The sequence below is a fragment of the Neodiprion virginianus genome, chromosome 3 (genome assembly GCF_021901495.1).
Source record: "Neodiprion virginianus isolate iyNeoVirg1 chromosome 3, iyNeoVirg1.1, whole genome shotgun sequence".
NCBI classification, from domain to species: domain Eukaryota; kingdom Metazoa; phylum Arthropoda; class Insecta; order Hymenoptera; family Diprionidae; genus Neodiprion; species Neodiprion virginianus.
The window spans coordinates 25,985,631-26,009,137 of NC_060879.1; the positions used below are offsets into that span (position 1 = coordinate 25,985,631).

At 45.9% G+C, this 23,507-nt stretch overlaps 1 protein-coding gene across 6 annotated transcripts in view; it reads left to right on the forward strand.

Moving 5' to 3' along the window:
* The first annotated feature begins 3,727 nt into the window (after nucleotides 1-3,727).
* LOC124301459 (CUGBP Elav-like family member 4) overlaps nucleotides 3,728-23,507 on the forward strand; it is a 540,326-nt gene continuing 520,546 nt past the window's right edge. For 5 of the 6 annotated variants that reach the window (XM_046756535.1, XM_046756538.1, XM_046756539.1 and 2 more), the window contains exon 1: nucleotides 3,728-4,201. In XM_046756535.1, the coding sequence (XP_046612491.1) occupies nucleotides 4,183-4,201 (19 nt within the window). In that variant the 5' untranslated portion in view covers nucleotides 3,728-4,182. Of the gene's footprint in view, nucleotides 4,824-23,507 lie in introns of all 6 variants that reach the window. The other variant, XM_046756542.1, reaches the window with a different exon arrangement.

Sequence of the window (23,507 nt, forward strand, 5' to 3'; positions counted from 1 at the left end):
GTTTCAGCGTTGAAGAGACCAGAAAATGCTATGGGAAAACGGTATCGTTCTCATTATGCCGTGCTTGAAATAGATTTTCCTCGGGCTGCTTCTAGTACCTGAAGCGGAGCTATCCCATGTTCCAAGTCCGTCGCACTGATATTCCCCCCGCAGAGTTTCCGCGATTCTTTGCGTCCGTACAGCAAAAGGAGTCGCCTCTGAACGCTGACTTTACCTGCACGGCGGTTAGTTCGTTATCCTGGATATTGGATATTAAGGATATTAACCGGCGTCCGGTTGCTGCCTGCAAAATCGCTCGGTATCTGGCGCACGGAATACGTTAGCATGTTCACCCCTTTCCTCACCCTCGTCCTCGACGCTTCATCGTCGTCCCGGCGGCGTTCCGTTTCGTCGATGGAGGAAGGCTCGTTCTACGGCCTAATGTCTTAATCTACCGAGTGATAAGAGAGAGTTTCGTCGAGGGTTGAGCCGAGTCGTTTGCCTCGGACACAGGGACCGTTATTAACTATTAATATGCGCGGGTTTTTTCACCTCGTAAGACTAACTCACAAGTGTTTGCGCACCATTCGGTCGAAGCGAGTCACTGCAGTTAGAGATAACGGATATTGGGACGATTAGGCGAAGTAATTAAAACTGCTATGCGGATTATGTGGACGTTTCTAAGGCATTCTTAGTTGGTACAATGCTCTTCGAGCGGCTGTGTGTAGAACTTGCTACGCTCATCAACGGGCTGCAGGTCGGTCGAGCAATTTCTACAACGGCGATATTAATTATCATAATAATGGTAGAGTAGAATTCTCTTCGCGGATTCATTCAACGATGAATAGCCCGTGAACTCAGGTCGATTCAAATAACTTTTCGCTTCTTTTTACCCTTATTTTTTTCCTTTACTCGCTCTTTCCCTTTCAAAACTGTCGTTTTAAATGGCTACTCTTGTAATAATTTTATTGCGCACATTTCGCCGAGCCTCTGTTGGGCGATAATTTCTTGATGGTTTCATAGCCTTACCCGGTGATTTCTTCTCTTTTTCCATTGTAACTAGAACTTCAATTCTTTTTTTTTTTATTCTGGCTCAGAAATTTTCTGCGAACATTCAGGCGCTGATCAAAAGATTTGAGAGTGTTGGGTTCGCCGGAATTAATCAAGGGTGCAGATTCAAGTATTTTGTTTCTTCTACGACATCTCTTTTGGAAAATGTGCCAACAATCTCGGAATCTTTAAAACAAAATCAAACAGTTGTTAGGTATTGTGCAACCTTTACGGCTAACAAACTTTAGGCGAAAGAGACATAAAAGATGCGTGAAGAGATATCAGGGCATGCACGTTTATTCATTTATTATATCTTCGAAACTTTATAAAATCATGTTATTTTCCCGGGTGTGGAAAAACAAATTTTCGACAAGGCTCGTTGGAAAAAAGGTTAAGCTGTGTAATCGATCATAAAAAAAATACAAAATTTGCGACGTAACGTAAGCGATTTTTGAGCAATTTTTATCGCTCATGTTTACTGTTCGTTGAATTTTTCATGACATAATAGGGGGCCATTTAATCATACTGAATAATGGCTGAGAATGCCTCTGAGAATTCTTAACACGTGAGATGGTCCATAAACCGTTCTGCCAATTAAGTATACGATCTTCGAGAGGTTGAAGTTCAGCGTAGTCAGGTGGAAGGAGTGTCTAAGCCCATGCATAATACAGGCGTACGTGTCAGAGTGAACCTGTCTACGTAACTCGGATCGCTTTGGCCAGGTCAGGAAGTTCGAGGGTTTCAAGAGGTTCAGAAGCGGCATCGCCGATAAGGCCCTGCTAGATTATCATCGTTAACGAGTATGGAAATTGACGGGTCTATTTATTCATGGCACAGGTAGCCGCCGCGAGTAGGCTATGAAGACATCGGCCCGACTCAGGTGCGATTTGTGAATGAATTAAAGGAAATTGCACCGATGAGGTAATCGCAGACTGTCAGGAAGGGCGGCAGTGTCACGGAGAGTCTCTGCAAATCACTAAAACGTCGTGACTCGATGGGTCGGGGATGAGCTTTCGGCTGCTGGTACTGCTGCTGCTGCTGATGATGCTGGTCTGCCATCCTCGCGACACACTAACAAATGGCTGGGTCCTATATCGGCGTGGCGAAATCACCGGTTGCACGATTGAACGCTCGGCGTTAGGCTGACGTTAACAATTGACAGCTCGACGCGATCGATCAGCCCCCTTCACCCCCGAGAGACGTCGTATGTCCGGATGACGTAAGCGAGCGCGAAGACTGGAATGCATGACCGCGGCATGATACGGTGAGCGGAATCGATGATCCGATTCGCTGACGAAAAAGTCACGGTGATACTTTTATGCCCAAGTCGTTCCCCGTCTGTTATAGCTGAATTGGGTTCGAGGGGGTCCCACGATTTTCAAGTTAGCGATTGAGAGCGGCAGTAGGACCGGGCGAACGACACAAACACCTCCTTTCACCGACGCGAAGGGCGGAGGTGAAGGTGCGGGGGTGGCGGCGTCGGCTGCGGGGGCGGAGGTGGGGGTGGGGCTGGGGAGTCGTTCTCGCTTGGGAATGAGAGGATGCACGAGAGACTGCTCCAGACCGTGGAGGAGAGTGGCGAGGGGGAGACGCGGGGGAGGTGCTGCCTTGGGGTTCATTATTCAGGGCTATTGATTTCCATCCGACTCCTACCACGCCACTAGCACCGGCACCAGCAACCGGAGAGAGATTGACGGCGGCGAGGTCTCTCCCCGCTTCCTCTCTTCTTCCCCCTTTCGTCATCCACCGCATCAACCCGCATACCACTGGACCCCGGGGTACGCGCACTTATCCGGGGCATGCATGTACCTACTCGTGTTTACAACCACGCGATTTCAGGCCGTGGTCGTCGCACCCATTCGCACATTCCATCCCTCCGATCGGGGGGAGCTGGAGGAAATGCAGCCGAGGTCGAAGAGGATTTCTCGACGCAAGAAAAGCCTCGGGGATGAAGATTAGCCGGCTCTGAGGGGGCGAAGATTTGACCGTGGAAAACACGCTTCACCTTGCTTCGGCTCGATAATTCCAAACGAGCCGAAATGCGCCACACGACGCGTTGTTCGACGGGACGAAATTCAATTTCGTCAGGGAAACGACGGGAGGGAAAAAGGCAAAGGAAGAGGGATGAGGGGTCCGAAAGGGACGATGGAAGCCTGCGAGTCGAGGAGGACGGAGGCCGCGGCTGACAAATTCGCAACTTTGGAATACCCGCACTGTCAAATAAATACGGTTTTCACTTCGGCAACTGCAATGTGGCGTCAGTATAACACTATCTGATGTTGAATTTCGGAATCGACTACTAAACTTGGTCTGTCATCGTCTGATTTTGGTCAATTTTGACACGACACGCGTTCATACGTACACTGCACCCTGAAATTCGAAGAGCGTGGGTCCATCCGATCCGGCTCAACAGCAGAAAAGGACAAGGGTGTCTGCGAACAAAGGGGATTTTCTGGACTCGGCATGTGCCGGTAAGAGGAAAGGACCCTCCATCCAAGGTGTTGTACGCAGATCGTGAATACGGGAGTGTAAGTACTATCCTAGGTCTGTAGGTACCGCGCGCGGACGACGGTTCAGCGGTTCGTTGGTTCCGAGGGCGCGTATCGAAGTGAGGACGATAAGCGCCGGCGCGAACAGCCGCGTGGTGGGCTCGTGACGTCAGCTATCCTCAGTGTGCGGAGAACGACCGCAGTGTTCACCAATCTCCGTGTCGTCCGACCTTGCAGTTGTTCTTAGGCGTTCTCGGGTGTTTTTCGAACCTGGGGGAGTTCGCCCTTCCGGTAAATAACTATCCCAATCAACGGCCAATCGGCGTGTGAGCAAGACTGACGGAGGAATTAAGAGGATCAAATTCGAGTATAATCAACCGCAGCTGTAGGGGGTGATTGTGTTTCAGCGAGAACGAAAAACTTCACCAGTGAGAAGCCACGCGGTCGACAGACCTGAATCGGTTTCGGACTCGCACCGACCCTTGATACCAAGGTTATCGTTATAAGTGGCCGAGCGACGATATCACCAAGAAGCGAGGACAATTTTTTCTCACGGTACCTCTCTGATCTCTGCTCGGAGGATCGACGCTGAATACCTGCAAAAGCGAAAGCTCAGACTGCGAGAAGCATACCGATTGAGTTGTACCGGTTTCGTTGACGCACAATGGAGAGATTAACGCCAGGTATCAAGTTGACAGCGGAATTGTTAGTGTGTAAAAAGTATAAGTTGTAGTTGCCTTAAAAAAATAACAAAATTGAAAAGCAAACACCGTATACACAGTTAGCATTAAATAGAAGCAGTACGAAACTTTTCTTCTAAAAAAAATCTCGACGGGTTCAATTTTGTACGAAAATAATTATTCGAGTATAACGGTGTACGACGTGAGCGAGGAGTTGTTAAACGTTAATAATTTCTTATCTTCGAAGTTGTAAACGACGGGTGATGGTTGTCGAAAGTTGGTTTAAATTTGGTAATAAGAAATTTTGAAATAAAGTGGTAACCTTACGTGTAATTAATAACGTGATACCTGCGTGCCAAGTAATTAGGATTATAAATTATACGAGCGTCGACACAGACGCCTAACTGTAAAGAAACAAAAAAATATGAGAATAGTAGAGTCTCGACGACGACCCAATAATATCGTCAGAAAGTGAGAGTGAGATTAGCGTCCGTCCACCGATAGAGCTCCAAAGGAATTCTTCGAGGGTTCGAAAGATCCGCAGACACGCGGACTAACTCAGGCAGCGTGGAGCGCTCAGGGAGTGCGTGGCCGCGCGCCGCGGAACTTTGCTTCTATCAGCCAGGTTTGCCCCTACCTTTCATCATCTACCGTTTACCATTACCATCGACCATTAACGATCCCATGCCCGACCTTCGGCGCTGCCTGCCTCAAATTATGTTTCGAGCCAGTCGATGGTATAGCTAGAGTCCCAGAGGATGTTGCTTGGTACGGTTAAATTGGGCTGGTGCGATGAACGGATACGAAACTTACACCGGCCTAAACTTCTTCCAAATATCTTCACTCCTGAATAATTCCGTTTTAATTTGCGGTTCGCGGCGAGTGCGGAGTTTCCCCGGATCGACCATGTACCTTGCTGCCACGTTACTTTCAAATATGTGGGTTACAAGTGCCAAGGTGAAAGTGTTCGCCGAGAGCTGCGTGAGCCACCCTCACTCCTCCCTCCCTCCGACACTTTAAAGCTTACTTACAAATCGCACTGCGTATATTACACGTGCGTGTATACACCCTGGTTTGTTAGTAGATTTCCGCGCGTACCCACAGGCGTCCGCTTTTTGCACCGAAGCGTTGCCACCAATTTCATTCAGGTTGGTTTTCAGCCCGCGCGCAGATCTTCCATCGTCACGCACACGTCGTTCGAGACGAGGGCCTCGCGAGGAAACTTTACGTATACGTAGTTTCACGTCGTTCCATCTAAATGCTCGGCGAGGTCGAAGTTTCGTGATTGCCAGAGGGGACGAGTTTTTACGGGAATTGAAACGCTTAAGGTCCTGCGGCATTCGACCGAGAGAAGGAGGATCGCCGCTCCGCGCCAGAACGAGGGTGCCGGAGGATCATTCTCCGGAGTGACTCGAGGTTTGCTTTTGGCAGACCTTCTAAGAGTTGTGTTTCTCCGTATTTGTAATCGAAGCAGGGAGCAGCCTGACCCGAATCCTCAAGCACGTTGTCGGCCCGACACGGCACGTATAGTGACCGCCCCACCGACGCAACGCCAGGCGGTGCCAGGACCATCCCCGAGTTTTCGTCCTTTCCATCCTTCCATTCACCCTCGATTGACGCGTCGCACCGTTGTTCTTTCGGCATTGTACCTTTCCTAAGCTCCTCATCGACCAGCTTGCGGTGATAATTCCTACCGCGGAAAATCGGAAGACAAAAGGAACGGAAGCTTGATAAGTCGTTACAGACCTTACAACGACCTGCGAGCTGGTCGATCACGCGCATACGCATCGTGGTTATGTATGGCAAAACGATTAGCGGACGGTTGAATTGGCTTGAAAGAAATTTATGCCAAAAGTTGGATAGCGAAGATCGTACCGTTCGATATCGGCCGCACGCTGATTCCGGACCGTCGGACCGGGGGAGGCGGCCGCTCGACTCACCGGGGAATAAAACCTGATTTAGGACTGCGGTCCTGGAATTCTCCGGGGGACCGGCCACTGCACACTCTCGTTTGCCGTCGTGGCGTCCGAGCCAAGCCATCCTCTTCCTCCCACTGTCCAGGTCCCCCGACGCCAACAAGTGCGACTCTTTACCAACAGCGTGTTGGAAATGCGAGTAGAATACTAATGCCAAAGGCGGCATGACACCGATGCTTGTGGCCGACGGTTAACCGTGTTCCTATTCGTTTTCGGTACCAGCAATCGTCCCGCTAACGCAACCCTTACATGTCGTCGGAAAACTTCTTTGGGCCACCGTTGCGTAATTGAATTATTCTTTTTTCTTTCTCTGAAAAGTACCGCACGTCTCGTATTAAAGCGATGTGTCTACGGCGGAATGACAGATATGACTTTTGCTATCAACTTTTATATGCTTTTTACGAGTTACGTTGAAAGATTTTTCTTTTCGACGAACTTGAACATTACTAATTTATAATGCGTGTAATGTAACAAATATTCTTTAGCCACGATTCGGACAGACTTTCGAAATGGTGAAATTTTAACGAAGTAGATCTTTCTATGACGCGTCGCGTATTTCCAACAAGTGCCCAAGATCTGCTGGCTCCGTTGCCGTTGACACTATCTCAAACATAGCGCGATGAAATGTATGCAACGATTTGCTATCGCCACGCCCATAAACGTAGATCATGGCCAACAATGGTCCACCGGTAAGCGTATTGAGATTTTATACTTCAATTGCTGACTAGCTGCTCGCGGAAAAGCGTTACTCAAACAGCAACAGTCACGGAGCTGGAAGCATGGAAGTAGACAAAAAATAAAAAGCGTCGAAGAGGGACGCGCAGATATACACGGATACGTGAAGTCCTGTGCTTGGCATCGAGTCGTGGTCCACTTATCATGCATATACCAGTTTTGTACTTGATACGAAACCACTGCATCCCAGATGGAACGGTACGGATATTCGTGAAGAGAACGAGCACGAGGAGAGTGCTTGTGCACATCTACAGAATACGTAGATGCGTATACAACAAAGGGAAGAGGAGAGGCTGGGAAGTGATGACAATGGAAAATAAACGTAGCGATGATGCCACGAGTTTGAAACAATTAACATAACAAAGCGAGGGGTTGAGGAAGTAAGAGAAAGCGAAGTACAGTGGGAAGCTGCACGCGATACGGGGAAGGGAAGGGACGGCGGCAGCCAAGAGAACGATGAAGGGTACGTCGCTGAGAGAACGAGAGATGCGGATAACGGGGTTGGATTAGAGGGAGAAGCCCGCTGCTCGAGAGATCTTGGCATCGCTTCTACGTTGCAACGGCCTATTCTTCCGACTTGCGGGATTTCTAAACATTTTGTCTCGCTACGTCATAAGTCATACAGAAAAATCATAAAATCGTCGAAAGTTTCGACGGTACATACATATGCGACAAATCGCCATTCCATTGCTTGCTTTACCCCACCCCGATCTCTTCCCTCATCCCGCTTCGCATCCCGCCTCGTTACCCTTTCCACCCTTTTCACTTGCGCTGCCTTTTTTAATCTCCGGACCGCCCGAGGGCGAGCTTCAACTACCGCAAGTACCTGTACCTACTGCAGAAATTTTCAAAAAATACTTCCACTCAGCGTTCAAACGGTCTCTGTAAGAGGATCGCATTCATTCGTAAATAGACAGTTTCCGCGGTTTTATCTCCGGGTGAAATTACGTTCTTTCCGATCGACTGAGCCGATCGAGTTCACCGAGAATACGTAAAGGAGAGAAAGATAGGGTCAGAGATAATGGATCGTCGTATTTCGGGGTAATTTATACACCGTCCAACGTTGGCCTATCATTAGTAAAATTCGGACACGGGCAAAGGGCAAAAAGTCTAAATTAAAGGTTGAAAATGTCGAGCGTAAGAAATTTTTCGTAGGGGTAGGTTTTGAGCGCCCTTTCCGCGCACGGTCAAAGGTAACGATTACGGTGCAGGAATTAACGCGCCCCGGGGAGTACGTGAAGAGTGATGAGGTACCGAGTTTCTGCGTAATTTCCGTTGCCAAGGCTGCACTGCACTCCGCGCGTAACGTGATTTGCGTCGTGACGCAAGGCTCTGCGCTACCGAAACAGGATTTGATTGGCGGCAGACGAATGCGCTCGTTTGAAACAGGTTTTCAAAGACATTAGGACGATACAGCGATTTGTCGGGCTTAATTGTCTCGATCGCAATGCGTAGAAACGGAGCAACCGTGTTTAATGGACATTTTCACGTTATGACAACAGTTTTCACGCAGTGAATTATGAAACGAGAGAAAAGTTTGAAAAATATGGAATGCGCAATTGAGGCTATAACTTTTTTTTTTCCTTGCTTGTATAGTTGGAATTGGAGATTGCTCTTTCAAACTTCGTGCAGAGGTACAGGAAATATATTTCTTTTTAGCGGTAACTGCCATGAAGTTCGATGCACATCTTTTCTCTAGTTCAAGCAGAAAACTTTGTTGCCAGTACTTTCGATGTACCTTAATATTTTCTAGTCTATTGGAGACATTTCTCACAACGGTGGTATTACGTTTTTAAAATCAAGCAGGAAACTCCCCCGATTCAAGTGCTCAATCCACGTTCAAATCTCAGCCCGCGGTTTCGAAGCTACGTAGGTGCGCGCGATATACGCATTGAATAAAGTAGCCAATTTGTGTGCGCTGCACCGTGAAAGTATTTTCCTACCACGTTTGCTTTTTAAACTTTTACAATACATCACTTGCCTTGAAACTCGGGGCTATATTCAACTCTATCCATTTATGAACGCGTCAAATTGTTTATCCACTCGTTTATTCATCCACTGTTCTTTTACCGGGTACAAAAATCCCGTAATGAATGAACGGGAGTTTGCCTTTCAATCGTTACCACGTATTCAAAATAAAATGTACGTATCCTGCTAGTTGCGGTAGAACGGTATCTCATTGCGTAATCTAATATCTTCCGTCCATCGGATACGACATTTCTTTGTCTCATGAGATGTAGAAATCGAACAATGATCATTGCGATATATCGTGCCGAGTGGTTAATTACTGTACAAGAACTCTGGACAAGCTGTGCTTATACTCGTGACTATGCGATCAATAATTCCTTGAAATTTTAACTAATTGCGAAGGTCGCTTCTCTGTCTGATTCGCAGACTGTGAGAGACGTCACGTTTTCTTTTAACCCTAAGTTGAGACTTACAGTTTTTTTTATATTCTCGATGTCTTATCTGGTTCATTTGTTGAAAATTTAAAAAACTCCTTCGGCGAGATACGTACTTGAGATAAACTATTTACACACTACTTCTTTCTATCTTTCGTTCACGTACATACGAATATAGTAATAACGTGATAGAGGAGGGTGAAAAATCAATCGGGCCATGAATACCTTATCGAGGCACCGTCTGAATTTTTTAGAAACAGCCATCTTTCGGGATAAGACGAACCGCGGGTGTTGTATTTTTTTGAAAACTGTTTCTACAGTTTTCAGATTTTTGCTGCTTCATTTATGTGTGTCGTTATACAGTAGCTGATGACCTCAGATTATCAAGAATATCTTCCGTTGTCGAGAAAAAGCAGTGATAAAGCTTCGTGGTGAAGGTATCAGTCACACGACCGAAAAAATGGTGGGTAAATAATTGCAGCTAGCATTCCGAGTTGGAGGTTCAAAGTTGGCTGGAGCTTGCGTGTTCCGGCAGCCACTTTCATTGCCAACACGCCGCAAAAATTAACAGTTAAACAATGGAATCCCGTTATATAGCCATTACTCGCAAGCCGAGGTAGAAATAATTAGGAAGTGAGGCCCTGCGCCTCACTTTTTCAACCCCTTTACCCCCCACTTCACCCTTGCCCTCGTCCCAGACCCAGTGAACATGAAAGGAACGGTTGTGCTTTCCCAGCACTCCATATACTCATACTTCCTCACACTTTGCGCATGGTAACACGAAGGAAGGCTTTCCACTGTTACGGCCAGCCTCTGCTAGTTGCTAGATGCTGCTAGTTTCGCGCTGGTTCTACCAGTGGATACATACACTGTCAGAGACTGACTCTTTACGGTCTTTTAATTAGAACCACTTTGTCGAGTGAGGACAGCAAAGCGGGAGAGGATAGGAAAGGTTAGAGAAGAACTGTTTCAAAAAGTTTTTTAACTCGTTTGTACGGGTTTATTCACTTAGACCCGTCAAACACTCGTGAAACGGAACCAACTGCAGGAGTCTCTATGTTCATTGTTTCATTTGAAACCATACTAAATCATCTTGTGTTCGGTATTGTGGCTGCATTTTCAGTTTTGAATTCGCGAATGTGGGTTTGGTAACGTGATAAGTAGTTTTTTGCGACTCGTAGAATTTCAACGAACTATTTCCTAATGCATCACTTCGCAGTTGGTATTAATGTTAAGTGAAATCTGGTTACGGGTGTTAGGACTGGTAAGAGATTTGCGTACAGTAACCTTTCACCGTTTCAACAGAAAAAAATCCTCTCTATACTGATTAGAAATGAATTTGCTCAACTGAAGATATCATTTATCGTAAGCACCACGGCCAGCTATGGAAACCATAGTTTTATCGGTGTTTGAGTACACGTCCCGTGCAAAGAGAGAAGGTGGGGTGAAAATCAATAATCACCACTGACAGTTGACAGATGTGCCCATTAGTATCCACCGTCGCGATACGAGGACCAAATTTTTGTTTGGCTTAACTCGAAATAATACGCGGACAGCTTGGTCCTCGTGTTTGGCTAATCAGCGGCTGATTACACGTGTACCATGCCACTATGATGGCGGGGCGGAAAGGGTAGCAGACGATGCGTAGGGACCAGGGGGGGACGATGATAAAGCCCATGGATCGCCGAGCCAGAATATCAGGGTGGCCTCATGGCCACAGCCTGCCTAGCGTCCCTAATCCGGTGGTCGGTGGTGGCTAGCCAGCCACTCTTCAGCTATTCAAAATCAATAGATAATTCAGCCGGCCTTCGTATATTTATAGACTGCACTCGTGAAACATTTCGAGCAAGCAGTTAAGCCGTGCTTGAGACGTTCGTCGCAGGATCGCACTTCGAAGTGTTTCTAAGTAGGCCCTTCATGATCAGAGGCTGAAGAGTTTGATAACGGCGACCTTCGACTTGGTTACTTCATCCGCGCTGTCAATTTAAGGTAGAATGAATTTAGAACGAGGTATTTTCTCCTCGCGCCCTGGGGAGCTTTGCTAATCCAGCTGCAAACTCCCACCGAATGGCGCAAGCACCCGTTCACAGATCCTCGGGAAATACAATTATGACTCTGTATATGCTTTAACGTCAGGAACTTGGATCCTTTTGTGAATACGGGTATATGTTCAGGCAGTTCGTTGATTCTGTAACAAACGTAAGCCTGCTCCTTTGTACTCATTTCATCAAGTTGTTCTAGGTTCAACCAATCTCTTGTGGTTCAATGACGATAATATCCTCCTCATCAGCAGCTTCCTCATCATCAAATAGACATTTCAACTTTTTCATTACCTATCGAACAGTTTCATAACTGCAATTGATATGTCGGGCCAGTTCAATACTGTTCGAAGATTAATAATGAATGACGATTTTCCTCGTCACGATTTCCGGGGCTCCAACATTGTGTGCTTGAAGTTAAAGCCTTATCAGCAAGGCTATCACTTCAGATTCTTTGTGGGGATCCTATCCTGAAGTAACTAAAAGTGAGATTATTATATCAACTTATCTGAAGTTGACTCTCTAATTTCAGTCCGACCGAAATTTTTAGTCAACTCATACTTCTCTATTCAATTATGACATCAATTTGCAATCTCTTGCCACGACATGTCTTATAAAATATGGCAGTAAATGTGCGATGTTACATCCAATTACTTTCACGTCTTTCCTCTAGTATTTTATGACAAAATGTGTACATACCGTCGATGGTACAGGCTCATGAGGAGGGTAAATGAAAAAGTGTTCAGGTTATGAGCTCCCACTCGTTTTACGAAAACTATCAAAAATTATACCGCTGAGAAACCGGCTCCTTGGTAAGCATAAAGGAGGCGCTGCGCGCAAGCTTTGCATTTCTCGGTCAACGCCCTTGGTGTAAATTACATGTTGTTGAGCATACAAAACCAATAGAGGGGGCATTTTTTTAGTGCAGTAATAAAAATGAATCCACCAGCATTTCACACGGCCAAAAAGCATTAATTTGTAATTCCAACTCTTTTTTTTTAAATCTGCTCGTGGAGTTTGGTCGGGTTGACCAAGAAAGACCGGTAATGACCGTTGCGTGTAGTAATAACACCGCTGATGTTGGTCTGCGTCGGCACAAGACTGAAGAGAGTCAACGGCCTGCGCAATCCAGCGGCGACTGACCAGGGATCGATGGTCAGTCCAAAACTCCGCAGCCTTGTGCCATCAGCACTTATCTTCAACGACAACGACTATCGTCGCGATATGGCTGAGATAGAGGTTTTACGTATACCTCAGTATTTTGATAGCATGTCGTAAAATTGTTGGGTCATCTGCGCGACCTGAGAACTAGGGAATAGAGGGAGAAAAATCCCCGACAGCGATCCGGTAATATTTATTGAATCGAGCCGAAGGATGAGTCCAGATTTTTTGTTTATATTTTTTGCCAATGCAGTTCAAATTGCAGTTGAAGAATTCGTGAAAGTTACTCAAGGTGAATTTCAAATTCAGAATATATCAGCCGCAGCTATCGTTTAGTAACGCTTCGATGTCATTGGAAGTGTTCTATGGTTTCGAAATATACGAAAACTCCCCTCGGCCACTTTTTCTCTTCCAAGATTTATGCGTAACAAAATATTCCGTATATTGTTCGCGAGACGTGGCAAGAAGTTTCAGATTCAGCAACGTAAGGAGCAGCTGGCATATAGGGACGAAAAGAGGAAAAGGGAGAAAAAATACACATAAATAACAACAAAACATAAATAAAAATAAATGTGGGTTGTGTAAAAGTTAACCGCCTCTTTTCACATCACGTGTATAACATTGTATACGTTATACATACATTCTCCTAGTGTTCTATTGATTTTGAAACAACGTTGAAGGAGGGTATTTCTCAAATCAGACAGCCTAACATCGCATTGGACGGATAAGAAAACCACCCTCAATCAACTTTGAATAAAAATTTTCATGCGTTCCATTTTCACCTTTTGAGATATGGAACGCTAAAAAGTAAACGATTATCCTCTAGCTTTTGTGACACACACATTTCCAAATAAGTGACTGACAGACATTGTTTGCATTGAAAGGATCGCAACGGTGGCTGGTCAACAGTAATTCGTAATATCGTTAACCAGTCGGCAGCGATTTCCTGCATCTGACGTTTTATTCCCTGGTTATTTTCTCTCTCTGGCCTAGAATGTATATATATATATACATATATATATACATGTAGGTATAATATGCATAAGACTCATAATTCCCTCTTTGTCTTATAAATAAAAGTTCTCTCTCTCTCCTAAGCTTTATTTTATTTCCTCTATTGTTTCCACTGTTCTCGCCCTCAGAGCCTAGTAGGCCTCCAAACCATCCCGCTCTCCCCGGTCCTCCTTTTCACCCCTTCTCTATCTCATTTTCCAGAAACGCGTCTACACTGACACGCACACTACTCCATTCCTGAGCTTACGTCGCCCGCACTAACACAGAACCACGGGGGGCGGATGCTCGCATATACTGTACTCTCCGGTCCATTCGCTTCCGTATTATTTTGCCCAGTGGTCCCTTTGTTCCGGTTATTTTCTTTTTTTACCTTTCCTTTTCTCTGCGCTCCTTTTTTTTATACTCTTCCCCCCGCCTATTGAACTGCAAGCGAGATAATACGCCCTATAAACTCTTGTCGGCGCGACACCTTTGGCGCGAATCCCTCTTTGTCTTAGTCGGATTATTTATTTCTCATCGCTAGCAGAGCGACCGCACGTGACTGCGCTGTTCTTCGGAATTACACACGAATTGGGAAGGTTCAACAGCGAATAAATGACCAGCCACTGTACCGACTCCCATATTTCACGCCGGGAGATTATCTCGAGGTCCACGTATTCGCCGATAATTTAAAACGCCCCGTCCGACTCTACGGGAATTCCGACTGATCGTGAGAAGGGGGCGGGCGGGTAGGATAATATTGTGCCGAGCTGACATCTTCGGTGTTATCCTACCCGCTCGTTACCCTATACCGCTACCAGCTTCTGCACTCCGCTGGTCGAGGGTAAGCAACGTCGATAGTCAGCGGAGATCCTGCGGTCACCCTTCGCAGCAAAGCCCAAAGGCTTTCCCACCCCCTGCCTCCCGGTCCTCTTTGCGCTACCGATCCGTGAGCTGACCCGCCCTCGTCCTCGTCCTCGCCCTCGACCCACCCCCTTCTGTGCCCTTTCCTAGTTCAACCGTACCATTCCCAGGCGTTCTATTAGACTTTGCACTTTACCACTGCGATAGGTCAGCTACTGCGCGCTACGAGAGCTCTCGAACGAATGTGCAGCCCGGTTTTTAGGGTAGAAATGTTCCATTCACTTCCATTGTCCGAGGTGTGATCGAGCCGCAATTCCGTCTTTCGGTTTAGCGGTTTTTTAAGAGGGCTCGAAGGCCTGGGGCTGGTGAAAGAAACATTTTTGGAGTGAAATGTTAGATGTTGGAGCGGTAAAGTGTGCAACGTTGATGAGTTGCATCGTCTTCCTCATCGAGTAACGCCAAAAATTTATTTGGGGTATAAAATTCATTCGTACTTTGACTCCGCTAGTTTATCATTCTGACTCTTTCGATTTGTCGTAATATTTATACCTGTTGTATCAGAAGTTGATATCAAAATTTCACTCCCCTTTTTCCTTGCAGTATTTTACTGTCGCTTCGAATCAATTTACAATGTCATTTCTGGGCGACGTAACGCGAGGCGTCGTGAGCGAAAATTCAATCTTTCATATTTGACGACGCTTTACCACGAGTCTTCAGACCTTGACTTATTCTTCGCAAAACTAACGTGCAGCAAGAAATTGTGATCAGAATAAATATAGGATTGAAAATGCCCTTGGAAAAATGTCATTACTACTGAAAAATAATCGATAACACCATTTCTGTGCGATAAGTCACGAATCAAGAATTTGGGTATGTTATCATAGGAACGAAATGAACTCGGGCTAAAAGAAGATTGACAAAGCGTTTGCAGTATTCGTAGTACTTGATGCAGAATGGACTATACACAAGTACTTACAAACATCGTGTGTCACAACACACTGCGTTATCTGCATCGCGCATCTCTGGGTAATTCCTTAAGCTCACGAAACGTCATCTCCAGACTGGTAGACAGGCTTCCTTGGCACAAATTTGCTAGACTCGTCGTTATCTCCGGTATAATGTTTGCTCGTCAGCGAGGCGATGCGGCAATGGTTGTCTGTCGGAGAATGTTTAATTCAATGAATTACCAGTGATGGTTGAAATTCCGAGGTCATCACGGAGTCAAGCACCGCAGTAATCCTTGAAGACTTTTCCCAAAGATTCCAAAAATGATTAGAGGTCCGCTCAGGATTTCCGTCTTCCTTTCGCCTTTCTTTGTCACCGCTACGGGCCATCAGGCTACCCTTTCACCGACCAAGGCTCGCCTTCTATTCTCGGTTCCCGGCTTTTTCTCCTCTCCTCAATTCCCGCCACCCCTTCTCCTCCTTTTCCTCGCTACCTCGTATATATTTTAATGCTACTCCCTACCTATCTCCGAGAATGCAGTCAAAACTGTTATTACGGTTTTAATTAAACGAAAATTATATCATTTCTCATACATCCTTGATGCGGGCAGGCGAAAAGCCTAGCGTTGCTCCATGGCTGCAGGGTATAGGTATACATACGTACAGGAGAAACATTGCGGGCGCCACAATTGCACTGTGGCGACTGTTTTAAACGTTTCGCATTGAAGACGGTTCAAACGACGTAAGCCCTTGGTGCTTCCGCTAGTTACATTTTGACAGTAGTCGGTTTTTCTGCAGGCATTTTCCCCCGACACTTTACGTGCTTGCACTTATCCATACACGAGAAACTTTTGTCATGTGTAAATTTTTCAGTTCAGATATCTGGCTAATCCTTAGCCTGAAGCAGCCACGACTCCGAGACGTTGGTCATTCACCTTTTTCGACGCGCTGCCATATTTCATGAAAAGGTACACGGAGGAGTGACACGTTCCTTCGTACCGGATTTCAGTTTCTAAAGCCTTCCTGAATGTGTGGAGCAATATCTGAGCTACCTGATGATGGCGCCTTGAACGCTCACGGCTTCTAGTGGGCTCTTTAGCCGCTTCACCCCTTTCAGTAAAGCCAGGGCTATGAGCAAGGTGCGCACATCAAAAGCAATTTATGCAATTATATGCATCGCACGCCTTCAATGCACCTTAACCAAATAAGCCAAGCGTTCAATGCCGGCAGACAGTCGTGTTGATGCTACCCGATGTATTTCAAAAATGCAACAGTCCATTGAAATAGGACAACGAGAACACACGGGGGGCACAGAAAGGATATTCTTCCTTGGAGGAAAATAACGATCTCGAGCATTTATTGTAGAAGGGATCCTGTTTAGTGGCCATGATATGAAGGAGATACTCACACTTTATACGTACAAGATACCCAGGAGGGGAATTCGGCATTCAGAGGGAACCTTCATCCTTGTACAATATTGATTTATTTATTTTCTCATCTTCTCCGATCATTCAAAGTCCCTCGATTCGAGGTGTATCGTCTATTCAACCAGCTATTTTCGCTTATACGTGCTCGAAATCGCGTTACCGGCGCAGTAGGCTCGCTACTGAATTACCAAGTTGAAGATTGGCATTCTGGAAACGTTCGATTCCCGTATACTCGGTACGTCTACTAGAAAAGTCTGAGCCGTTCGACAGGGACGGCGCAGGGTACATCAGGGATCCCTGCCTCACTTTGAGCCAGAGAAACTTTGCAATTTCCGAGCCGCGCTTCGTCGTCACAGTTGCCTGTACACGGCCGGTGGCGACTAGCTTTTTTCCGAGAGGGAGGATCTCTCCTATGCCTTACCTGAAAGCGCTGCTTCTCCACGTAACAAATAGCTTCGACGTTCGATCGATTAATTCCCTCTGAAGGCTTCTCGTCATTGAGGTTTCAGGAATCTGGAGAGGGTTTTATTTAATCCTTCTCTTTCCTCCCCTGGATTATTTCGAGGAACGGCAACGCACCCAGCCGCTGCGTTTGGAGCTTCCGCTTCGATGAAGAATCACTCGCGCGTTTTTCTCCCGGTGTGTGGTGCTCCTCGGCCTATGTACTCTAATTCCGGAAGAAAACGGAAGGCTATGTAAAGCAGACAGAGACGAGGCTGAGATCGTATGCGCATTGGTTCGAATCAGAGAAGAATCTGTAGCGAGATGGGAACGAACGGGAATAAAAGGAGAGGAAGGGAAGAAAGGCAAGGAAAGGAAAGGATCATGTTGCGCGTAAGATTGGGAGTGTGCTGCTGCTGCTGCTGCTGTTTCTGCTCCTGCCACTGCTATAGCTAGGGTAGAGTAGGCCGTTCCTGTATTGATCAAGATGCGGGATGGAGTCTCCATTCGCTTGTAGTTTCTCTTTCCAAAAGAGAGAGCTTTAACTTTCAGTCTTAGCGCAACCACCAGAAGAGTGGAAGTCCTACGATTCGTCGAATGGCAACTTTTCATGGTTTTAGTCATTTTCAGCTTTGTTTCGATATAACAAACAGCGTGTGTCACACATCTGCAAGATCGTTACAAGCTCGTCATCATATACGATAAAACACCTGAGACACGGTAGAGGTGAAATTAATAAATGTCAGGATCTTCCACGCTTTACGTTTTACTGATAATGAGAGTGAGAGAGATTATACTCGTCAACTACAAAGTGAGCATCGATACAGGATTAATTTTCTTGTCTTGGTTTCGCTTGTTTCATACTTAAAATGCAATTCATTCGAGTTTTCGCTATTGTTTTTTTTTATCGCAATGCGAACACTCAATTCAACTCGTTTAACGTACATCTGCAACTAGATTAGCTAATTAGGGGACATCAATCCATGAACCTTGTCTGAAATAGTCAATTCACGAGAGAGCGACGAACGAAATATAAGATACTATATTCTTGTTCAAATATGATTATATATATTTTATACCACGCTCTTGGGGGGGGGGGGGGGGGGGGGGGGTACGTTTCACGAGGCAGACCATTAACTTGAAGCCCGTTTAATTGCCGACTCGCTATTAAATTCTGACAAGCGAAGTTCCTCACATCTTCCCATATTCACGTCCGCATAATTGTAAAATATGCGCTCTTGGTTAGGGACATACATATATACATTTTATATACATATATATATATATACATAATATATATTTCGCAGGGCAGATTTTCAGGGGAGAAACGAGAGGTGGAGTAGGATATATAGTCAAAGATTCAGAGAGGGTGTTTTGCGCGGTATAAGGGGGAGGAGCGAAAGATGGTGGAAAAGAGGCTGGGTACAGGGAGAGGATCACCTACCGAGGCTGGAGACCATTTTACGCTCAGCTGCTCTGTCGTATCTCATTTTTCCATGAGCTTCGTCGCTCCTTCGTCGCTTTCCTCGTTTCACGTCCGCTCCTTTAGCCGAGAAATTCCGTGTACCTACCCTCTATATTCGCTTTGCAGGCGTCAAGAACCACACTACAGGTTCAACGCAGTTACTTGAATTCCTATATCGGCGAAGATTTCCCACCGCATGATCGTTATTTGACTTTTACTTTCGTAAAGGATTTCCTATGAATAAATCTGTGTAATAGAGACGCCAAGAGTGCTGAAAACTTGACTGCAAAATTCGTATAACGTCCGAACAGTGAGTAGAGCTTCACGCTTTTGCGGGTTCGTTAGAAAAGAAATCACTGCCGTGTTACAACGGCTACTTCAAAAACGGTCTCCTCGTGAAATTATCGCAACAGAGCTAACTCGCGGGCTCAATCAAACAGCCGCAATGGCGGGAATAGAGTCATTCGGATTTATCAACTTATTCGTGCATTGGTCGTTGAAGAGGGTGCGTAGTGGGTGGTATATTTATTCGATGCATTACGTATTCGGGTAAATGACACGTGACTTGATTTACTTCGTCTGTCAGCGGAACGAAATGGGAATGGACAGATATATCTGCGCTGTCTATACGAGTGATTCCCAAATTCCGGAAATTTGAGTCGCTACCAGAATTCAGCTGCCATATTATTTCATGTACGAACGTGTTTCTTTCCATCTTCACAAAATCATGTGCTCTCTGCTGTCCCAAGGCAAGACTGATTTATTCAAACTTGTTTCACTTCAACGCGTCCCCGGCCGACGTATTTAAGAACGTGCAGCCTCGGAGGAAAGACAGAGACGTGCGAGAATTGAATATATTTCGAATGTCAATTTTCGCAAACCGGTGACAGGGATACGTGCATGGCCAGTAAGCCGATAGCGTAAAACTTCAAGTACGTGACAGGTTAATAGTTTCGTTATGACACCAGAGAAATTTTGATCTGTCGAAATCTTGTTTGTGATAATCAATGCCTGCAATGGACAGCACCTAATTGATTGCCAAATCAACTTTCAATTATCACTGAAATGCTAATTAGAGCAGTGAATTGGTTCAATTAACTCTGACCAATACTAGAACACTAACCCCACAGCTATTTTCCATGTCATTATGCAAATTTCAAACGCTTTTAATCGATATGCATCGACTCGTTCGTGTCCAGGCCTTCGACTTTCCGTCAGCTTCGTTTCACCCTTTTCATCCCTTCGCACTCCTTGCGCACCCTTTTCAAGATCAGCTCGGAATTCCGCTCGCCCTCTTTGCCGTAGCCTGCACGTTTGACTTTTCGCCACCCCAGCGTTTAATTGATGCGCTATTTATCGAACTACGCACGCCTCGAGTCTTGGCTGCCTCGTTATTCATTCAAGCACTTTTCCGTACGCAGGCCTTGAAAGAAACCGCATCATTTAAACGAGCCTACCGTCGCTCACACGTACACACAGGTGCACCCTCGCTTCTACCGGGTAACGAGGTATACGCAGGCCGGGACACCAAGCCACCCTGCATACTTAAAGGAATCAATACTGCGTACTAAAGTGGCCGAGTTTAGTGTGAAATATATCGCTTACCTCGTGTGAATACCACAGTTCACTTTATTTCACCGGAATGATACAGGAAAAGGGTGTGTCTAAAAAACACTGACAGAGATGAAAGAAAAAACAGTCGCCACAGCTGCCTGTTCGGGAAAATGAAAAGTTCAACGAGTTATTGCAGCCACACTCAATGTTCATTGAGTTCCGTTTTGGAGTCAATTCGGAAAATAGAAATATGGTGGTGCGTTTAATTTTTGTTTTGAATATCAGTTCCGATTACTATAGAATTCAGAATACAAGTACTCGTAAGTTTGCCGGTTGAGGAACAAACTTGAGTGTGAACAGCCAATCAATATTGAGGCGAGAAATGTGCCAGTACAACTGTACAATGTGCATTCTCTATATTCTCAAGTGTTTCGTCATTGTTCGGCACATGGTGTACCGTATATCTATACGATATTTGGCGCGATGATAGCGAGGCAGATCGAAATCGTCGATACATTCGAGGTAAAATACACAGAGCGAAGGGGATAGAGAGAAAGGGAGGTCGAGGGGGAGGTGGAGGGGAAGGAGGAACATGGGCGAAATGAAGATAGAGGTGAGCTTGGCGACTGTTGCTCGCCAAGACCAAACCAGAGGCCAAAGATAGTAAGATAGAAGCTCCTTGAGTGGAGTGCCAAGCTCCTCGCGGCCTAAGTAAATGCACTCCAGCTGTTTCTCCGGTTTAGTTTAGTCTTTATACGATCCGGTTGGCAAAGTACGAACCGCTCCAGATTCCAAAAATCATCGCGAATAATCAACTGATTGTGAGCATGCGGAAAGAGGGCAGCTTCCATTTTCTTATGTTACCCGTTCCAGATATTCAGTTAGTTGAATATTGCATCGGACTTGAAAAATTCAGATTGGAATACCGGCAACAGTGCAAAGTTCGAGACAATTGAAACAACCTCCGGATTCGTGGTACACGCTGTCAGATTATTTCAATAAATATTAACTGAATGTAATTTTCAAAATGATCGGAATTCCCCTGTGTTACGTTAATACTGCACGATAAATTCCCGTTTCATTACTCATCGATTCGATACACTCTGCTCACCGTGCATTATGAAAGAAAGAACAAGAATTATAGAGGAGTAAAAACATTTTCAGCAATCCCATTTATTTCGCTTTACTCGTTGTGGCTAAGTCAATCATCGTACGACGTTTAATAGCTTCTTCGTTAATAGATGATCAGTACCTTCAAGTGCATTATAATTAATTATTCACGGATCGCATAGACAACTGCGTAAGTACCGTTACGACATGTTATAAATTTGCCCCAAATTATACGTAAGTTGATTGTTTCACGTATGCCAAATTCAAAATTTTAAATATAAAAAATACTATATTGACGCTGTAAACAAAACTGTTTACCTACCTTGGTTGGTAAAATTCTTCATTATTTCCAATCTGCAGGTGTGTCATGCTACTTTTCTTCATTTATGGATATTCCATACCTGGCGTACATCAATAAAGTATGGGTTGCTCCATACCGATCATACCGAAGTCGCCGGCGATGCGTTACTTGCGCAACGGCAATTCGGCGCAGAAATGACGATGGAGTTGTTCCAGCGATCCGAAGACCTTGTCTCCATAGTCGAGGCGCAGCTGCCGTAGTTTTAATATTGTTCCACCGGAGTTAAAATATGAGGTTGTGCCTCCTCCTAGGTTCGGCTGGCCTCGCCGGTTAGTTTTACGGCCGAACCTTCTTCTTATATAAAGTCGAAAGCTGGCTGTGCCGAAGTTCATAATAGCTCGAAACCACTTTAAAATGCCAGTGGTGGCTTGAATTACAAGCAGGGCAGAAACGTATTCATCATCCGGCCGGGTTGAGCGTTGTTCTTCGGGGCGCTGCGCATGTGATCGCTCAACGGGTCGAAGGACCCGCCACGTCTACTCCCACTACCGGCGTCCATCTTTCAACGAGTTTGACGGATTTCCCTAGCGACGTGGACGGAGTGCCAGCCGAACAGTTAGCGGTCGAGAGGAAGCCCGCATCCTCTCGGGCGGATGTTCCAACACCTGCAAGGATAGATTTATCTCTTTTGTATTTATCGACGATAATAATTTTTAAAGGGAAACGAGAGACGGCGCAGCAACTTCTTCCGCAGCCAATTTCCTTCTCGCCGACATCGAACCTTCGGTACAAAATGTACCGTGAATGTAACCAAGATACGATTCATCGATTGCTGCGGCACTCACACCCAGGTCCCCTTGCAGCGAATGTCAAGCAGCTCGATGAATTTGTCCCGAAGCACGTGTTACTTTTGCGCGATACTGAATTTCCCACCGCGGGATGAGAAATATCACCCCGTGTAACACTCTGAATCATTCCAGAGAGACAAGGGAAACTCTCGAGCATTGCGGAGCAAGCCACCCTCTCGCTCTGACCAACCGAGGCTCACTGTTGCCCTGTAAACAGTCGGCTCACGAACGCCCCTCGTTTGTTTCCATACGTCACTGTCGCCATCCTGCACGGGATATCGATATGTTATTTATCCAAATTGCGCCGTTGGACGAGCACACCGGGTACTCGGTCACCGCCACCGCCAACACCGACACCGTGCCTCCCTCGACTTTTCTGCGAGCTACATCACACACAGAGAGAGAGAGAGAGAGAGAGAGAGAGAGAGAGAGAGAAAGAGAGAGAGACACCCCGACTACTCTTCGGATTTCCGTTTCGGATTTGTTTGGCTGGAAAGTTTTGTGTACCTTCCACCACTGCGTCAACTAGGCTGGAGCAACCGTTGCGTTTTAGTTATTGCCCACCTACTACCTCTCCCGCCTTCCCAACTTTTTAAACATGCAGTTTTCCAAACAACACCCGAGTATCTGCACCGACAGGATTCGACGCGCGTTCCATTAACGTCTCTACCTTGCCACGCGTTCCGCTGCTGAGAGTAATCCGCAATGCGGAACGAAGAAATTTCTTCTACGCTGAGTTTTACTCCGCCTAGCGACAAACGCATAGACCGTAAACGTTTGCACGTTCACTTCCCTCACGTGAATGATTTTTTTTTTCTTTTTTTTTTTTCTGAACGTTGCGAGCAATCCCAGTCGTTTTTAAAGAGCCATCAATCACCCGGAACCCAATTATTCTGTCAGCAACGGTGAACGTTCTTCTTCACAAATCGCACGAGCTGAACGGAGCACAGTTTTTCAGACAGTTTGTCGAGTCAGTCAACGCGTTTTGTGGACTTTGCGACAACGTGTATACAGAGACGACATGCAGATTTGAGAATAGCAAAACAGCA